This window comes from Panthera uncia (assembly GCF_023721935.1).
Source record: "Panthera uncia isolate 11264 chromosome A1 unlocalized genomic scaffold, Puncia_PCG_1.0 HiC_scaffold_17, whole genome shotgun sequence".
NCBI classification, from domain to species: domain Eukaryota; kingdom Metazoa; phylum Chordata; class Mammalia; order Carnivora; family Felidae; genus Panthera; species Panthera uncia.
Window position 1 is genome coordinate 83,955,111 of NW_026057577.1, and position 14,111 is coordinate 83,969,221.

Here is a 14,111-nt window from a genome sequence, read left to right on the forward strand (position 1 = left end):
TAAGAACTAATTAATGAATTCAGTAAAGTTGCAGGATACAATATACAAAAATATCTTGCATTTCTATACATAAAAACGAACTATTAGAGAAATTAAGAAAACAATCTCATTTACAGTTGCATCAAAAGGACTAAAATATGAATAAATTTAACATAGGAAGTGAAAAACTTGTATACAAATGCCGTAAGATATTAATGACAAAAATTCAAGACTATGCAAATAAATGCAGATATTCCATGCTCCTGGATTATGAGAATTAATGTTGTTAAATGTCTCTACTACCCAAAACAATCTACAGATTTAATGCATTTTTGACAGAAATAGAACCCACAATTCTAAAACTTGTCTGGAACTATACAAGACCATGAATAGCCAAGACAATCTTGAGAAAGAACAAAGTTTTGGAGATAGTGCACTCCCTGATGTCAAACTGTACTAAAGCTGTAGTAATCAAAATAGTATGATACTGGCATTAAAAATTGATACATAAACCAATGAAGCAGAGGGCCCAGAAATAAACCCATGCATATATGGTAATCAGTTTAAAACAGAGAAGCCAAAAGTATACAATAGGAAAGGGACAGTCTTTTCAAAAAATGGTGCTGGGGAAACTGCACAGTCACATGCAAAAGAATGAAATGGGACCACTGTCTTATACCATACACAAAAATTAACTTAAAATGAATTCAAGACCTGAACATAAGATGCAAAACCACAGAACTCCTAGAAGGACATATAGGCAGTAATTTCCTTGACTTGGTCTTGGAACTAAGTTTTTATATTTCACACCAAATGCAAATACAGAAAAAGCAAAACAAAGTAATGGGACTACATCAGACTAACCGTTTCTTCACAGCAAAGGAAAGCATCAACAAAAGGAAAAGGCAACCTACTAAATGGAGAAAATATTTGCATATCATTTGTCTGGTGAGAGGTTAATGATATCCAAAATATATAAAAGAATTCATAAAACTCAGTATCAAAAAAAATAATTCAATTAAGAAATAGATCTGAATAGACAGTTTTCCAAAGAAGACATATAGTATAGCCAATGAGTATGTGAAAAGATGCTCAACATCACTCATCATCAGGAAAATACAACTCAAAACGGCAATGACATACATGCCCCAGATACCCTAGGATAATGAAAAATAAAGGCTGTGGTTTAAAAGAGCAACTACAATATAAAAGATCCAGCTCTATTACTCTACCAAAGGGCACAGGAGCTGCTGGAGCTCTGTCCAGATCAGAGGGGCTGGCAAGTGCCATAGTTTGCATTCCCCTGCTCCTTGATAGGCAGCCTACCTCACTGAACCCTGAACCCCTAGCCTATACCAGCCCAAACCCTCCTAACAAGGTAGCCCCAGTACAGCATCAGGGAACCCCTGATTAGTGCTCATTCTATCTCTAGCTGTCTTCACCAAGGTGACCCAGGTGCAATGCATCCTGAAGCATACCAGGCCCACACCACTTTGGCTCCAGATGACTTACTAGGGCACTTCTGGGACAGAGTGCCCTGAGACGCCCAGACCACACCTTGCCCTGGCTTTAGCCACCCCACCAGGATGCCCCCTGCATAGAGCAACCCAAGACATCCAGGCCCATGCCTCCCTCAGTTTTAGCCACCCTACCAGGGTACCCTCTGCCTGCACTGAGCACCCCAGCCTTGTACCCACTCTAGCCTCAGCTCTTCTGCCAGGGTGATCTCTGCGTGCAGAGCCCAGGACTACCCTAGCCCATTTCCACTTCAGCTGTCCAGAGCACGCTCTGCGCAGAGAGTCTGGGGACCCCCAGCTCACATCAGCCAACGCTCCAGCCAGTCAGAGTCACCAGGCACACACAGTCTACACAGGGAATGACCGTACACAAGACCATTTTCTCAAATTTAGGAGACATAGCTATTTTGCCTCATTCATATAAATAAACACAGGAAGATAAGCAAAATGAGGAGACAGAGGAAGATAACCCAAATGAAAGAACAAAACAAAACCTCAGAAAAAGAACTAAATGGGGAACCTGGGTGGCTCAGTTATTTGAGCGTCTGACTTTGATCTCACAGTTCATGAGTTTGAGCCCCACATTGGGCTCTCTGCTGTCAGCTCAGAGCCCACTTCAGATCTTCTATTCCCCTCCTCTCGTCCCCTCCCCTACTTGCACTTTCTCTTAAAAAAAACATAATAATCAACATTTAAAAAAAGGAAAAGAATAAGAACTAAATGAAATGGAGACAACCAATCTACTTGACAAAGAGTTCAAATGGTGCTCACCAGACTAGAGAAGAGTGAATGAGCTTTGTGAGAACTTCAGTAAGAGATAGAAAATGTAAAACAGAACCAATCAGAGTCAAAGAATACAATAACCAAAATGAAAAATACACTAAAGGTAATCAACAGTAGTTTAGAAGATGAAGAAGAACAGATCATCAATATGGAAAGCACCCAAACTGAAAAGCAAAAAGTAAAAAGAATTTTTAAAATGAGGATAGGTTAAGGGATTGTAACCCTGATTTTAACATCAAGTGAACAAACACATTATAGGGGTTCCAGAAGGAGAAGAGAAAGGGGCAGAAAATCTATTTCAAGAAATAACAGCTGAAAACTTACCTAACTTGGGGAAGGAAACAGACATCCAGGTTCAGGAAGCAAGAGACCTCCAAACAAGATAAACCCAAGGAGATCCACGCCATGACACATATAATTAAAATTTCAAAGATTAAATATAAAGAATTTTTAAAGCAGCAAAAGAAAAACAACATGTAATATATAAAGCTATTGGCTTATTTTTCAACAGAAATTTTGCAGGCCTGAAGAGAATTGCATAATATTTAAAGTGCTGAAAGGAAAAACCTACCATCAAGAATACTCTACATGGCAAAGTTATCATTCAGAATTCAAGGATAAACAGAGTTTTTCAGACAAAATTTAGAGGAGTTCATCATCACTAAACTGGTCTTACAAAAAAATGTTAAAGGGACTTCTTTAAGAGGAAGAGAAAAGGCCATAATTAGAAGAAAATTGTGATAGGAAAGGACAATACTTATGTAAGACAAAATAGACTTTAAAACAAAGACTATAACAAGAGACAAAGAAGGACAATATATAATAATAAGGGGATCAAGCCAACAAGAGGATATAACAGTTGTAAATATCTGCACACCCAACATTGAGGCACCTAAATACATAAAGCAAATATTACAGACATAAAGGGAGAAATTGACAGTAATACAATAACAGTAGGAGACTTTGACACCCTATTTACATCAATGGATAGATCATCTAGGCATAAAATCAATAAGGAAACAATGTATTTGAATAACACAGTAGGCCAAAGTACTTCACAGATGTATGCAAAACATTCCATCCAAAAAGAATAGAATACACATTCTTTTCAAGTACACCTGGAACATTCTCCAGAAAAGATCACATTAGGCCACAAAACAAGTCTCAATAAATTTAAGAAGACTGATACCATATCATGTATCTTTTGTGATCACAACAGTATGAAACTAGAAATCAATTACAGGAAAAAAACCTGGAAAAGCACAAACATGTGGAGCCTGAACAACATGCTACTAAACAAGCAATGATTCAATGAAAAAATCAATGAGGAAGTAAAAAAAACACATGGAGACAATAAGGGGATGCCTGGGTGGCTCAGTTAAGGTCATGACCTCATGGTTTGTGAGTTTGAGCCCCACATTGGGCTCTCCGCTCTCAGTGCAGAGCCTGCTTCGGATCCTCTGTGTGTGTCTGTCTCTCTCTGCCCCTCCCTTGTTCTCATTCTCTCTCTTTCAAAGAATAAACATTTAAAAAAATACATGTAGACAATGAAAATGAAAACAATGCTTCAAAATCTTTGATACACAGAGAAAGCAGTTCTAAGTGAGAAATTTATAGTGACATAGGTCTTCCTTAAGAAACAAAAAACAAATCTCAAACAATCTGCCTTTACACCTAAAGTAACTTGAAAAAGAAGAATATTCAAAGCCCAGAGTTAGTAGAAGGAAGGAAATAATAAAGATCAGAGTAGAAATAAATGAAATAGAGACTTTAAAAAGCAATAGAAACAAAAAATCAATGAAACCAAGATCTGCTTCTATGAAAAGATCAACAAAATTGCCAAATCTTTAGCCAGACTCATCAAGAAAAAAAAGTCCCCAAATAAATAAAATCAGAAATGAAAGAGAAGGAACAACCAAGATGACAGAAATCCAAAGGATTGTAAGAGAATACTACAAAAAATTATATGCCAACAAATTGGACAACCTAGAAGAAATGGATAAATTCCTAAAAGCAGATCATCTTCTAAAACTGAATCAGGAACAAATAGAAAATCTGAACAGACCAATTGCTAGTACCAAATTGAATTGGTAATCAAAAAACTCCCAACAAACAAAAGTCCAGAACTAGATGGATTCACAGGTGAATTCTACCAAACATTTAAGTAAAAATACCTGTATTTCTCAAACTACTCCAAGAAACAGAAAAGAAATTCTATAAGGCCAGCATTACCTTCATACCAAAACCAGACCAAGACACTACAAAAATAGAAAACTACTGGCCTGATAAAGATTCAGAAACCCTCAACAAAACATTAGCAAACCATAGTCAGCATTACATTAAAAGGATCATTCACTACAATCAAGTAGGATTTACTCGAGGGGTGCAGGGATGGTTCAATATTCACAAATCAATCAATGTGATACACCACAGTAACAAATGATAAGACTCATGATCATCTCAGTAGATGCAAAGAATGCCTTTTACCAAATTCAGCTCCATTCATGATGATGATTAAAAAAAAAAACAACAAAAAAAAAACCTTTTAATGTGGGTGTAGAAGGACCATAACACAATAAAGGCCATATATGAAAACACAGCTAACATCATACTCAATGATAAAAAACTGAGAGCTTTTCCTCTAAAATACGTAACAAGACAAGTATGTCCATTGTCACCACTTTTATTCAACATAGTACTGGCAGTCCTAGCCATAGTCATCAGACAAGAAAAAAGAAAGGGCATCCAAGTTGGTAACAAAGAAGTAAAACTGTCACTGTCACTATTTACATATGACATGATACTATACATAGAAAACTCAAAAGACTCCACCAAAAAACTATTAGAATAAATAAATTTAATAAAGTTGCAGGATACAAATTGACATACAGAAATCTGTTGCATTTTTATACGCTAACAACAAAGTAACATAAAGAGAAATTACGAAAACAATTCCACTTAAAATTGCATTAAAATAATAAAATACCTAGAACGAAAGTTAATCAAGGAAGTGAAAGATCTATATTCTGAAACTATAAAACATTGATGGAAGAAATTGAAGATAACAAAAGTAAATGGAAAGACATACCATGCTCATGGATTAGAAGAAATAATATTGTTAAATGTCCATACTACCCAAAGCAATATACAGATTCAATGCAATCCCTATCAAAATAACAATAGTATTTTTCACAGAAGTAGAACCAATAATCCTAAAATTTGTTTTGAACCTCAAAAGACCATGAACAGCCAAAGCAATATTGAGAAAGAAGCACAAAGCTAGAAGTATCTCAAACCCAGATTCCAAGATGTACTACAAAGCTGTAGTAATCAAAATTTTATAGTCCTGGCACAAAAATAGACACATAGATCAATGGAACAGAACAGAGTCCAGAAATAAACCCATGTTATGTGGTCAATTAATCTATAACAAAGGAGACAATGAGGAAAAGACCATCTTCTTAATCAGTGGTGCCAGGAAAACTAGCTAGCTGCAACCAAAAGAATGAACTAGACCACTTTTTTACACCATACAGAAAAATAAACTCAAAATAAAGACCTAAATGTGAGATATGAAACCATAAAACGCTTAGAAGAAAACATAGGCTGTAATATTTTTTATATCAGCCTTAGCAACATATATATGTGTGTGTGTGTGTGTGTGTGTGTGTGTGTGTGAGAGAGAGAGAGAATGTATATGTATGTGTGTATATTCCTATACACTCAGGCAAAGGAAACAAAAGCAAAAGGGACCTATTGGAACTACACCAAAATAAAAAGCTTCCTTACAGCAAAGCAAACCATCAACAAAATAAAAAAGCAGCCCACTGAATGGGAGAAGATATTAGCAAATGAGATATCTGATAAGGGATTAATATCCAAAGTACATATAGAACTTATACAACTCAATACACACACACACACACACACACACACACACACACACACACAATCTGATTAAATGATAGGCAGAGGACCTGAACATTTTCTCCAAAGACCTACAAATGGCCAACAGACACATGAAAAGATGTTCAATATCACTAATAAAGGAAATGCAAATCAAAACCACAATGATATATCACCTTATACCTGTAAGAATGGCTAGAATCAGAAAGAAATAACAAGTATTGGCAAGAAGGTAGAGAAAAAGGAACCCTTTGCACTGTTGGTAGGAATGAATATAAATTAGTACAGCCACTGTAGTAGACAGTTTAAATGTTCCTCAAATAATTTTAAAAAATATATGATCCATTAATCCCACTACTGTTTATCACAAGAAAAAGCAAAATGCTCATTAGAAAAGATATATGCATTAGAAAATATATGTGTTTATTGCAGCATTATTTACAATAGCCAATGTATACAGCAACCTAAGTGAGGGCGCCTGGGTGGCTCATTGGTTGAGCGTCTGACTTAAGATCAGGTCATGATCTCACAGTCCATGGGTTCGAGCCCCACGTCAGCTCTGTGCTGACGGCTTGGAGCCTGGAGCCTGCTTCAGATTCTGTGTCTCCCTCTCTCTGTGTCTTTCTGCTTGTCCCCTGTCACACTCTGTCTCTCTTGCTCTCAAAAATAAATATTTTTTTTAAATGTTAAAAGAAGCATTTGATAGATGAATGGATAAAGAAGATGTGGAAGAGATGGATGTATATGTGTGTGTGCATATATATATATATATATATATATATATATATATGCTTGCCACTTGTGACAACATAGATGGATCTAGAGTATTTTATGATAAGTAAAATAAGTCAGAGAAGACAAATACCATATGATTTTACTTATTTGTTTAATCTAAAAAGAAACAAAGAAAGAAAGAAAGAAAGAAAGAAAGAAAGAAAGAAAGAAAGAAAAGCAGGAAAACACCCATAAACACAGAGAACAAACTGTTAGTTTCCAGAGAGGGAGATGTTTGGGGGATGGGCAAAATGGATGAAAAGCAGTAGGAGGTACAGGGTCCCAGTTATGGAATGAGTAAGTCACAGAGATGAAAGGTACAGCATAGGGAATATAGTCAATAGCATTGTAATACCATTGTAGAAAAAAACACAATGAGATCACCTCACACCTGTTACAATGACTATAATCAAAAAGACAACAAATAACACGTTTGCTAGGATGTGAAGAAAGGCAATCTGTACACTGTTGGTGGAAATATAGAGTAGCCACTATGAAAAACTTTATGATGATTCCTGAAAAAAATTAAAAATAGGACTACCATATCATAGCATTTCCACTTCTGGTATTCATTTGAAGAAAAAGAAAACACTAACTCAAAGAGATATGTACACCCCCATGTTCATTGCAGCATTATTTACAATAGCTACAATATGTAAACAAAGTGTCCACTGACAGATAAATGTGTAAAGAAAACCGTGGTATACATAGACAATGGGATATTATTCAGCCATAAAAAATAACATCTTGCCATTTGCAACAACATGGATGGACCTTGAGCTCCTTAGGCTCAGTGAAACAAGTCAGAGAAAGACAAATACCGTATGATCTCACTTTCATGTGAAATTTTTAAAGACAACCAAGGTCATAGAAACAGAGAACAGATTGGTGGTTGCCAGAAGTAGGGAATGGGTAAAATGGGTGAAGAGGGTCAAAAGGTCCAAATTTCTAGTTGTGAGATAAATAAATCATTGGTATATAAAGCACAACATGGTGACTATAGTTAATAATACTGTATTGCACATTTGACAGTTGCTAAGGCAGTAAATCTTTAAAGTTTTCCTCACAAGAAAAAACAATTTTGTAACCAAGTATGGGAATGGATGTCAATTAGATTTACTGTATTGATCATTTTGCAATATATACAAATACTGAATTGTTATGTTGTACACCTGAAAGTAATATAATGTGTATCAGTTATGCTCATTAAAATAAGCAGATAAATTAAAAATGTATTTTAAAATAAATTTAAATTATCCAGCAAAACCAGGTTCAAGGTCAAGGTTACAGAATTAGGTTATTAACTTTCACTTCTGGAGCCTGATCTTGTTTTACGTACAACATGCCTTTCTTGATCTCTGCCCCGATACTGTCTTACAAAAAGAAAGAATTTGGCTCTGTATACCTTTTACTTTCTTCAAGAATTAATTTTAACTTGTAGTCATTGAATGACTTTCATGAAAAGTATTAAATTACTGGATGGCAAACATGAAAAGAGTTGATATGCAGACAAGAAAACTAATCTTTCTACCAAACAGCATAGTAATTATGCTCTAGTAAGAAGGAAGCTAATTCACACAGCTGGAGAGGATCATCAGCAAGTACACTCTAAACTCTGATGTAACAGCAGTTATCAAAGCACAGGCATACTCTCATTCTCGTTTCACTTCATTCAAGAAAGAGAAAAGGCCTTAAAGTAACCAGACATTTTTAGCAGAGGGGCATTTATAAACCTGGAGAGGCAGAGTTGAAGCAAGTAGCTCCCAAAGGGGATAGAGATGAAATTATTGAAGGATCCTTCTACACCACTGCAAATGGGGTTTCACTGTGGAAGTACATGCACTCTATGTAAAATTAAACTACAAAATTAAAAATACAAATATGTTGTGAAAATCTTTAAGTTCTTAGCCTCTTGGGGAATGGAAAGGATTTTCCTGTTTCCCTCCTTGATTTCACATCTATCTCCAGAATGTATCATGTGCTTTTATCTCCATGCTTCTCTAGAAGACTACCAAAAAAGAAAAAAAAGAAAAAAAAAAACAAAAACCCGAAGAGCTCAGTAAAACAGGTGCACCAAGATATTTTGACAAAACAAGGCACCATGTAATTTAAAGAAGTTGTTTTTATCAGCCAGCTATGTTAATTCTACCCTATTCAAAATACACAGGAAAAAAATGTATTTTCCATAAATGAAACAGTGGAGAAAATGAGACTTTTAAGGATGTAGGAATATCTGTAAATAGTGACAAGTAAAAAATTGAAGTTAAAAAACTTTCATTATTGCTTTAAGTCTGTTTATAATTTTCATGGAAAGAAAATAATGCAGGCACAAGGTAAAATTGCAGAAATCTGACTTAATCTCCTAGGCGCATATATGTATGTATACATAAACCATCCTTCTCATTTAGATACCACAGGACAGTTAACCTCCATACTGGCTAAATATTTGCTCTTGGTTGGGGTTAAGTGATTTGAAAGCTGGTTTTGTTAAACTAGCAGCCTGAAGATTATTCATTTAGTTGGTAATGTTACTACTAGTCCTGGAAAGTAAAACTAGTGAAGAAATAAGATCATTAGTTACTGCATTCCTTTGGTAAGTTTAAATATGCGAACATGTGACTGACAAAGACATGCATCACTGGAAATGTTCACCCGCTTACACACTTACCTGGTTATGGTTTTGTGCGCCCCCCAGGGAGATACAGTTCTGAGAGTGACGTGTGGAGCTTTGGCATCCTCCTCTGGGAGACCTTCAGCCTAGGGGTCTGCCCATACCCTGGAATGACAAATCAGCAAGCGCGGGAACAAGTGGAAAGAGGTAAACCAATGACCCGGGTAGTAGCCAGCGTTCACATCCAGCCGCCAGGGCCGTGCTGATAATGCTGTGTGTGTGGCTTTCCTAGTGGGGGGAAGGTACATACTACTTGGTGAAAACAGACAGCAGAGGTGGTATTATATCTGCTTTTGTGCACCATGGATGGTGTGGCTCTTGTATAACAAAACCAACAACAAAAAACGTTTAAAGATTCCAACAGTCTACAATACTCCTGTAGGCTTGTCTTGCATTCCCCCTGCCTGGCATGACGTCTGCGAGGGGGTGCCATTCACTGTCTTCAAGGAAAATAGTGTTCCTCAACCTCCTATTTTTTCTTCCGTTCCAAATAAACACCATCAATAGTATTGTAAATTGAAGTATAGTTAGACTTCAGAGAGAAGTTTTTGAAAGTTTTGTAACATTTCTTTTTTTTTTAATGTTTGTTTATTTTTGAGAGAGACCACACAAGCAGGGGAGGGGCAGAGAGAGAGAGGGAGACACCGAATCCGAAGCAGTCTCCAGGTTCTGAGCTATCAGCACAGAGCCCAGTGTGGAGCTCAAACTCACCAACTGTGAGATCATGATCTGAGCCAAAGTCAAAGGCTTAACCTACTAGGCCACCCAGGTGGCCCTAAAAGTTTCGTAACATTTCTGAAAAAATCATACGGGTTCTCAAATCAGAAACGGGAATAAGCCGGTGATGGTGACATGCTAGCATGGACTTGCATAGTCTACAGGTCTCAACAGCGAGAATGCTTTTGACAAACTGGTAATGTCCTAGCATTAGGCCCCTCTCCAGGAGGCTGGGCACAGGAGGCCTTTCCAGCTCCCTTCTTTCCTCTCACAGCCATCTAACTCCCTGAGCTAACACACACAGGCACATACGTGCTGCTGAGCACACTGCCAGACAGCTTTGAATTAAAGATTCTTCTCGGGCTGTGCAGGAATAGAACTCCTCTTCATTTTTCTTTCACTTTTAAATTAGTGTTTATGAAATCCTCATTCTCTCTTCATCTTCAAAAACCTGGACTGTGTAGATGGTTTTTTAAAACTCTGCCCACAACATCTAAAAGCAAATTCTAAAAGCAAAAGCAAATACTTAGAGCAACTAAAATACATGTTTGTATGTGATTTATCTTACCTCAGACTTTGTGACAAATGAACGCATGAAAAATAACCTATTCAAGCTAGAGGATAATTTGATGGCTCTGTAATACTGAATTCTGCATCCCTTGTAGAAAAAAAAAAAAAAAGTTTGCCCTGAAATGGGTTTTTGTTTCTGTTTCACTTACAATATAAAGTACTCAAGTTTCCAAGCTGCATAACGCCCTGTGTGAACATTTGTATCTTCTCTCCATTCTAAATTCTCTGTTCTGTTCCTCTTGGGTCTTCAGGATACCGAATGTCAGCCCCTCAGCATTGCCCAGAGGACATTTTTAAAATTATGATGAAGTGTTGGGATTATAAACCTGAAAACCGTCCCAAGTTCAGTGACCTTCAGAAAGAGCTGGCTGTCATCAAGAGGAAAATCACACAGTGACGGACCAGTGCCAACAGGCTTCAGGACCTGGTCCTCCAGCAGAGTGACATTGTTCTTGTTAACGTTGAGTTTATACCACATTACCTGCAACAATTTTCTAAGGTGGTTTTTGTTATTAACTGTTTTTTAAATATGCACCACTTACAAAAAAAGGGTGGGGGGGAGGGCAAAGGCAAATGTATTCAAGAGACAGACACTCTTACCAAGGGCTTTATGTGCTCACCACAGCAATCCTGCCATTTCAGGCCATTGTAAATAGATAAGCACAGACTCTCAGTGTGACGGAAGGTCAGAGCTTTTTCACACCAGGACCACTGATGTTTCTCAAAGGTTCTCTACTTCAGGCACAGTTCATGGGCCACTGTCCTATGCCACTGACCCTACTCAATCGGTGCTAAAAGCAGCATTGGTGATGCCATGTTCGCAGGATACATTCCAACCAAAGGTGGCTCTTTGCTCTGCCAAGGCAAGATTCTATTTGTAAACATCATTTTATATTGGGAATTAGTTGGACCTCTTAGGGTTTTTTTTTTCTTTTCTTTCTTGGCCAGAAATAAGTACAGTGTGAGCAGCATCACACTCCTGTATTATTAGTAAGGTAGTCATTTCCCTGCTCCTTTGTCCTGGCTTTGGACAGTGATGCACAAGATGTCCCCAGAGAACACACTCTTAGGCCTGAAGCAGCAGCTTTTATAGGCTGTTTTTGAGAGTCGTGCATGAAAGAAGCTTGAATGGGAGGGAGGTCTGGAGGAAGGAGCAGCTAGACTAGCAATCTAAGACAAAAGGAAAATAGAAAATCTGCCTTCTGATCAGAGTTATGCCTTTACAAACACACACACACACACACACACACACATTTTATGATCTAAATTCACAAGAAAAGTTCTAAGGAACATTTTTCAGAAGTTCACAGTTGGAGATTTCTTAATGGCAACAAAAAACTGTTTCAAGAAACTCCGAAGCACAAGTCCACAGTAATCACAGCCTACTTTTGGTTATGTACCTTCACCTCAGAGGAGGCATCCTGGAATTGCACTCCCTTCGCTTGTGTCAGTTTCCAGGGCTGAAAGAATTTCATGATTCTAGTTCATAAACATATTTGTGTGTGTACACACATGAACATGTGCTACACACACATACACACACACACACACACAACCAATAAGCAGGAGTAATGGTTAATAAGTTGAGGGACAGCCCTCCTGTTCCCCTTCCCCCTTCATTTACCCTTATAATGCTACCTGGAAATCCTTATCTTAGCTGACAGGTATGTGAGCACAGTTCTGGAGATGCTTCCTGTGCATAATATGTGACACAGAATTAAAAGCAAGATTCTGTCTGGCTGAATGTTAGCTACATCCAGGGAAGCTACCCCACGTTGTGTAAATAGTTGCCGCTCAGGATAAATATGTGTGTAGGAGATGGTCACTCTCAGGGGTCAGTGCGGCTTGGGAGCTTTTTATAAGTGCCCAGGCCTGTGTCCAGATAAATAGCACCTTAGTGATCATTTGATTATATCCATTGGAAGAGCTTATAGGAGAGAAAATTCCTCCTGCCCTCTCTGGCTGTTCACTGCCTATGAAGATCATGGCACAGAACCCGTACTTTAAAGAGTATAAAGGATAATACTGAAGAGAAGAAAATGGCTTGTGTCTATCATTTCAATTTCCTTGCAAGTTTCATACACATTTAATAGTTACTACATCCAGACTAAAACAAAAGCGTAATAAACTTGCCCTCAAAAACACACTGCAATATACAAAGCAACTTTTTAAAAGTCAGCATTGTCTTCCCTTCTGTCAAATACGATAAGTAAATGGAAGCTTCTTTTGATGGCATATACTGTGGCAAATCAAAGCACAGACTCATTAATTAAGTGCTGTGGTCTTCAGGCACTTGCCTGCCTTCAAAAGAGAGAGTAAGATGGGACATTTTTACCCTTTGTCAGTATTTCCAAATGAATCTCTTCATAATATTCTTTGTTTGAAGAAAACAGCCTCTCAGCACTTAGCAGCCTCAGTGCTAAGCTCTCAGCAAGGATAGAGAATGACGGTTTTGGCTTTAATTTTGTGAACAAGACCCGAAGCTTAATCTTTGCATTCTGGTGTGAAGAATGAACATGGCATTGGTATTTCACTCATCCAGGCTGTTAGAATTTGCAATTCACATCATAACTCTGTGCTTAAATTAAAGAAGCTTTTCAAAACATCGTGACATCTGCAGCATTTAAATTCTATTTTATTCTTTGTCCCAAAGCAGGCAGTGGTATAGTTCAGGATTAATAACACATTGGGAGTCTTTCAGGATCAGTTGTACAGAATATTAAATTTAATATAGGCACATGCATTAAGAGAAACTTATGCAAACCATTTTTTTTACTGTTAATTTTGTTGTGCTTGGAGCATAATTTATTCATCCCTTCTGTCACTGATAATTATTGGAATTATGTACTTTAGGAGGCTAATCCATACCCAGAAAGCACACATATAAATACTGTTCTGAATTTGCAAGTTGATGGAGGGAAAGAAGGCTTAAGAAATGCACAAAACCCTGTAACTTGTTTAGTAAGAAAACAGTAACCAAAATTGCCACTAGATGGAATGTAATTAAGCCAGGTCACAAATCTGTGTTGTTAATGGATTTTCCAGGAGTTGCATCTATCATTCCTATACAGTTCCTGTCATAATTCCTTCAATTTATGAGCACGAAGTGAGGGAGGGGGGACATAAAAGCCCAGGCATCCTGATTCGCCCGCATTTTTCTGTCTTGAATCACTAAGGAAACTTTATGACAAATA

At 37.3% G+C, this 14,111-nt stretch overlaps 1 protein-coding gene across 1 annotated transcript in view; it reads left to right on the top strand.

Annotated features, from left to right (window-relative positions):
• Positions 1 to 13,342, top strand: part of FER (FER tyrosine kinase) — a 414,556-nt gene extending 401,214 nt beyond the window's left edge. The window contains exons 18-19 of the mRNA XM_049648899.1: positions 9,655 to 9,777; positions 11,169 to 13,342. Of these exons, the coding sequence (XP_049504856.1) occupies positions 9,655 to 9,777; positions 11,169 to 11,314 (269 nt within the window). The 3' untranslated portion in view covers positions 11,315 to 13,342. The remainder of the gene's footprint in view (positions 1 to 9,654; positions 9,778 to 11,168) is intronic.
• Positions 13,343 to 14,111: the final 769 nt, after the last annotated feature.